A 6,439-nucleotide genomic window follows, 5' to 3' on the forward strand; every position below is an offset into this window, starting at 1 on the left:
GTCTCTGCTTTTGAATATGCTGTCTAGGTTGGTCATAACTTTCCTTCCAAGGAGTAGGCGTCTTTTAATTTCATGGCTGCAGTCACCATCTGCAGTGATTTTGGAGTCCAAAAAAATAAAGTCTGACACTGTTTCCACTGTTTCCCCATCTATTTCCCATGAAGTGATGGGACCAGATGCCATGGTCTTCGTTTTCTGAATGTTGAGCTTTAAGCCAACTTTTTCACTCTCCACTTTCACCTTCATCAAGAGGCTTTTTAGTTCCTCTTCACTTTCTGCCATAAGGGTGGTGTCATCTGCGTATCTGAGGTTATTGATATTTCTCCCGGCAATCTTGATTCCAGCTTGTGCTTCTTCCAGCCCAGCGTTTTTCATGATGTACTCTGCATATAAGTTAAATAAGCAGGGTGACAATATACAGCCTTGACGTACTCCTTTTCCTATTTGGAACCAGTCTGTTGTTCCATGTCCAGTTCTAACTGTTGCTTCCTGACCTGCATACAGGTTTCTCAAGAGGCAGGTCAGGTGGTCTGCTATTCCCATCTCTTTCAGAATTTTCCACAGTTTATTGTGATCCACACAGTCAAAGGCTTTGGCATAGTCAATAAAGCAGAAATAGATGTTTTTCTGGAACTCTCTTGCTTTTTCCATGATCCAGCGGATGTTGGCAATTTGATCTCTGGTTCCTCTGCCTTTTCTAAAACCAGCTTGAACATCAGGAAGTTCACGGTTCACGTATTGCTGAAGCCTGGTTCATAGTTGACATCTATTAATTCTATGGAATTGTGTAACAAAGATATGAGCAATAGAGCTTCTTTCTTATGTAAAAATCAAGACAGAAAATGCAGGGGACGTAAATGAAGCCAGTTCCCCTAGTTATTTGATGAGTGTTTGTATGGCCAGACATGCAACTCTTGACTAAGGTAGAATGTCCCTTTCAGATTGACATAGGGGTCTGTTGAGTACCCAGCATTATGTTTTGAAAAACCTTTTGGTGTTCAGGCTGCATGTATGGTCAGGTCATTCCATACACATGCTAATCTTGCTCCTGCAATAGCCAGCAGGCCCAGACTGGATCCCCAGCCTGTCTTATTCCGTAGTTATGTAATTACAGGCCTTATCAAGTATGTCCTGGCTTGTAGATGCTAGACACGTGACAACCTACGCATGGGATAAATGCCTCAGGACCTTTCCCTGGAGACAAGAGAGGAAACGAGAATTTAACCTCTGAAAGTGCAAAAATTGGAGTTCAGTGAACATTTAGTGACTACCAGGAGCCATGGAAAATATGAAACAACTGGAAGACCTTGAACTTCAGAGAATTATAGTATAGTAGCAAAGGATGCAGAGCACTGAGAGCCCGTTGCTCACCGTGTGTGATTGTGAAGATTTGATTTGTCTTCAAATAGGAATTACTAGACTTGAACTTGAGACGTGTGACTTTTAGCAGTTGTTCATGGAGCGGTCAAGCACGTTTCAGAAAATTTGAAGAGATTTAGCAGTTGGAATAATCACATTCTCAATGTTATTAATATTTTCTTAGCAGAGTAATTATATCGTACAATGAACAGTAACTTCTGTATAGCACGTTCCAGTGGTCTGTGTTTTGAAAGGAAAATGTTCTGTTTGGGTGGAGAACTTTGGTAAAAGGAAATATCTACTTGAGCACTGGTATTTGCTTAAATTCTTAGTTTTTTCTAAAAGGCCCATTGAATTTGTTGGGTCCCCAACCCCCACTCAGGCCACCATGTAGGCGTCTTAAATAAAAATAGACAAACATAGTTCAGTAGGATGCTTAAAATATTTGAGGGTATTATTGATGGCTGTTCTCTCATTCTCATTATATCTGAGTTCTAAACATAGCTACCTAAATTGACTCTCTTCCTCTCCAGGCTTTGTTGATAATGCCTGCTGGATGTTGAAAATACAGTGTGTGAAACTTGTCATTTCAGTCCCATTAGCTTTGCATAGAGTTTGGGCTGTGCCTTCCTCTTCCAGAGGCCTTTGTTTGCTCAGAGAGAGCAGGAAAATGCCATTTGCCTTATTTTAGTATAGGATTAAAATACACGTGGTGAAGATCGCACGGGGCCAGCTGCTGGCTAGGTTCCAATCCAAATGCAGCAGAATGTTTGCTGCCTCTTTGAAAACTAAAGGCGCTGTGTTCTTTTACTACATGAAGGAAGCAGCTGCCAAGAGTTGGTCTTTGACTAATAGTGGGACATAAATGAGCTCCTGACTGTTTTAGTTATGAAATCATGGATTTGTCTTATCAAACATTGTTATGATGGACCTCAGTTAGAGTTTCAGAAGACAAGGGACATGGCTAATTTCTGTTCTGGGGTTCCGAATTATCCAGAGGAGTAGAATGTTCTCTTATGCTGGGCACCAGTCAGGTCCGTTTAAAATTGCCCTGGTTTGGAGTAGCTAGTTCAAAAAAGTATAAAAAGACCAAGATACTCGAAGCTTAATGGCTTTAGTGGAGACTGAAGTGTGGCTTCAGTAATTATCCTTTTTGTTTGTTGAATGTCATCTAACTTGATCCATTGTTATTTGCAGTGCTTAACAACTCTGAAACATGAACAATGGAATTACACAGCATTTTCCTTTTTGGGGGCCACACTGCACAGTTTGTGGGCAGTGAAAGCATGAAGTTGTAACCACTGAACTGCCAGGGAATTCCGAGGATTACACTCCTTAATAGCCTTTCTTATTGGGATGTTAATGTAAACACTGATTTAGTTATGGATTGCAAGTTATTTTCAAGGCAAAGAAAGTCAATGGGGAAATTCCCTGGTGGCCCTGTGGTTAGCACTGTATGCTTTTACCGCAGGGGCCTGGGTTTAATCCCTAGTCAAGGAACTGAGATCCCTCAAGCTGCATGGCACTATCAGAAAATAAAAAAGAAAGAAAGAAAGTAGTGGAAAGTGTGAAATCATGTTACCCTTCGTATTCCATCGTAGCATGTTTGAGTTCTGAGAGTAATTAAGTGTTCTGCAGATGTGAGCCTGTTGACGATTAAACGGCATTTTATTTTCTAATATCTCCAGTTTCTTTAATTTCTTTGTTAATCTGAAAAGTCTGTAGCCCTGTTACTGTGCTGTGTTAGAGGTCAGATGTTTCGGATTCACTCCTCCCACTGGCTGAAACTGTGGGGTGTAGGTGACTGAACACATTGCCTTTATTACCTCTTAACTCATCCAGTTTTCAGATGTGGCTTTCCTAGTGTGGAGAGAATCCTTAAAGGCCTATCAAGTGGGCTGAGTTTAGAAAAAATAAAAAAGGAGGGTTATTCCCAGAGCGTTTGTGTATCACAAGAGGTAATTATAGCAGCAGCATTTCCCTTTTTCTGAGCTTGAGTAATGGTGCCAGAGTTCAGAAGGGATCTTAAAAACAGTGGACTAAATTGAGGTGGACCTACCGATGGGTGGATGATCAGCAAAGCCGTGCTGCCCTACTGGGCTGAACCTCTGAATCTCTTTTCCCTTTCCACTTCCTTTACGTGATGCGTGACTGTTTTGCCTAGTTTCCCTTTGGGAGGTCTGGCTTTCCCACTGATGTGCATGGAGTGGATGAATAGTTTTGCTCCGCTCTTTTCCCTAAAACCCAAGATGGTGAATGCAGAGCTGTGAGGAGCACAGCCATCTCTCCCACAGGATAGAGGCCGCATGCGCTCTCTGGGGAGAAGCAGGTGGTGGAGCTGAGCTGCCACGTGTCTTGTCCAGGCCCTGGCTCTGGTCTTCCAGGTGTTGGGGGAACGGCCCCTCTCGCAGCCACTGACTCTTGCCTTCAGAATAGTGTCCGCTGGTGAGGTGCATATAATCACCTGGTTAAAAAGGCGTTTCTTAGAGACCTCGGTGCTTTTTGTTTACTTACTTAAAGTGTGTGTTTACTTCTGGTTGTGCTGGGCCTTTGTTGCTGTGCGTGGGCTTCTCTTGTGGAGCAGGGCTCCTTAGCAGCTGGGCTTTCAGGCCCCGGATCCTGCAGGCTCCAGTAGTCATGGTGCTGGGGCTGTAGTTGCCCCAAGCATGTGGAATCTTCCCAGACCAGGGGTTGAACCCCTGTCCCCTGCATTGGCAGGTGGATTCCTATCCACTGTACCACCAGGCAAGGCCGACCTTGGTGCTTTTTATGTGTTACTTACTGCGTTGGTTTTCTATTCAGCACCAACCAGTCGCTTTGGTGGCTTTTGGATACACCTAGAAGCTTAATGGGAAAAGGCAATGGCACCCCACTCCAGTACTCTTGCCTGGAGAATCCCATGGACGGAGGAGCCTGGTGGGCTGCAGTCCAGGGGGTCGCGAAGAGTCAGACACGACTGAGCTACTTTACTTTCACTTTTCACTTTCATGCATTGGAGAAGGAAATGGCAACCCACTCCAGTGTTCTTGCCTGGAGAATCCCAGGGACGGGGCAGCCTGGTGGGCTGCTGTCTGTGGGGTCGCACAGAGTCGGACACCACTGAAGCGACTTAGCAGCAGCAGTCAGCTTTGGTGGCTTTTGGATACACCTAGGAGCGTAAGGACTTTCATGTTCCTTCTCTTGGTGGTTTGGGGACCATACTGCCTCTGAGGTCCCCAAGCTGCGTTGGTTCCGTGTGTGTGGTTACTTTGTGGCATTGATTAAAATTGTTTTCTGTCGTTCTCTTTCATATAAAGTCATGTTTATTGTTTTGTTTCTTCACATCTCATTTGAAAGCAAAAGCAGTGAGAAGAGTGGAGAGAAGTGAGAGGACTGACAGCCTCTGTGAGCAGTGAATCTGCCACTGGCCCGTGAGGGTAATGATACAGATTCAGATTACGGAGCCGTGCTGGCATTTCACTCATTGCACACTCTGAATCTACGTTCTCGTGTGCTCTTGCTAGAATTGTGCTGTCTTACGTAAAGCATGGGCAGCCTGCTTAGTGTGCTCGGAGATGACATTTCCATGGCTTCCCTCTGGTCCTTAAAGGTTAACGTAGTATTGAACCTGAAGGCACGAGGCTGGTTGTAGAAGGGTTGGCACCTGCTAACAGTTATGATACGCACGAAATAATTGGGCTTTGGAAGATACAGACCACAGTCAAGGCGTTAGAGTACCTTCAGAATTAGACACCGGTTGTTCATCACTTGTTTTCTTTCTAGGTGCGTGCTATTACGACGCTAATCAGTCTATGTATGTGTTTGGAGGCTGTACCCAGAGCAGTTGCAATGCTGCCTTCAATGACCTCTGGAGACTTGACCTAAATAGCAAAGAGTGGATCCGACCTTTGGCTTCAGGTGAGAGAGAAAATGCTGCTCTTTGCCCCTCACCAGGTAACTCGCTTCGCACGGAAACTCATGATCCTTTTGGTGTTGGTCTCAAGAACAGATTACTGGGGCCCCAGGTCCTTTGTCAAATCTGCTTGTAAACGCTAAAGAGTAATACGCTTGTGTAAGGTCTTTGTATTTTTTCTAAACTATAGTTTATCATCAGTATTGGTACCCTGCCAGAATTGCTGTACTGCTGTGTGAACTCATTTGTGTGGCTTTCTCAAGTCCTTGTACAGGTGCGATATGCTCTTTGGTATGAAGTTGAAGTAACAGCAGCAGCACGGTCATGAGAACTGTAGCTGACTGACAGAAGCTATTGTCCCAGGGCTGAGATCTCTGAATGCCGCTTGTTGTTGCCAGTCAGCATTTGGGGAGTGTGTGAAACATGCCTCTGCTGGTTCCTCCTAACTGCTCAGGAGTGTGGGAAGATTCCACAGTCGGCGCAGCCCCGCATCATCCTGCTGCACCAGAATCTGTGCAGGAAGCTTCTGGGTCATTTTCTCTTTTGACCTAACCTTTCTTGGGGAAGAAAAACGCGCACACACACAATTGTTTCTGCACTCACAAAGCGGGGTGGCTTGAAAACGCAGTTACAAGCTTGGAGGGCCCAGGTGACAGACAAAGAGTCCGCTGAGTGTAAAGCACCCTGCTTGGCTTGTTGGCAAGCTTTTCCCAAACACTCTTCTTTTGGCCTTGCAGGGTTGCAATTCATCGTACTTATTTAGGTCTTGTTTGCTTTGATTACTAAACGGAAGGCAAGATGGAATATTAGAAAGGGCACTGGGCTAAGAGTGAGGCGACGTGAGTTTCATTTCTGGGCAAAAATCACCAATTCTGCATGTAACTCTGACCAAGTTACCATCTCTCTCTGGGAGAAGTGTGCAGGCCAATCAGAAGATCCTGTTTTTAAACGAGTTGAGAAAGCTGCTTTATGTTTCCCTGTATTTCTGTGAGGACTGCTCTGAATGTCTCAGCCAGGCGCTTAAAATCTTACTATGAAAAGAAGCTGCATGTTGCTTTCCCAGCGCTGTAGCTGCTGCTGCTTCCTCTGCGACAGATGACGCAGGACGGGAACACAGAGTGGCAGCAGGCGCGCAGAGCTGGGCTGGGCTTGAGCACGTGGGGGGGTTCACAGTTACTGGGAGATGAG

At 45.1% G+C, this 6,439-nt stretch overlaps 1 protein-coding gene across 2 annotated transcripts in view; it reads left to right on the forward strand.

Moving 5' to 3' along the window:
* LOC105004758 (F-box only protein 42-like) overlaps positions 1-6,409 on the forward strand; it is a 69,303-nt gene extending 62,894 nt beyond the window's left edge. The window contains exon 4 of one of the 2 annotated variants that reach the window (XM_010862498.1): positions 5,122-6,409. In XM_010862498.1, the coding sequence (XP_010860800.1) occupies positions 5,122-5,387 (266 nt within the window). In that variant the 3' untranslated portion in view covers positions 5,388-6,409. The remainder of the gene's footprint in view (positions 1-5,121) is intronic. The other variant, XM_010862493.1, reaches the window with a different exon arrangement.
* Positions 6,410-6,439: the final 30 nt, after the last annotated feature.

The sequence above is a fragment of the Bison bison genome, unplaced genomic scaffold (genome assembly GCF_000754665.1).
Source record: "Bison bison bison isolate TAMUID 2011002044 unplaced genomic scaffold, Bison_UMD1.0 scf7180017858151, whole genome shotgun sequence".
Taxonomy (NCBI): Eukaryota; Metazoa; Chordata; class Mammalia; order Artiodactyla; family Bovidae; genus Bison; species Bison bison.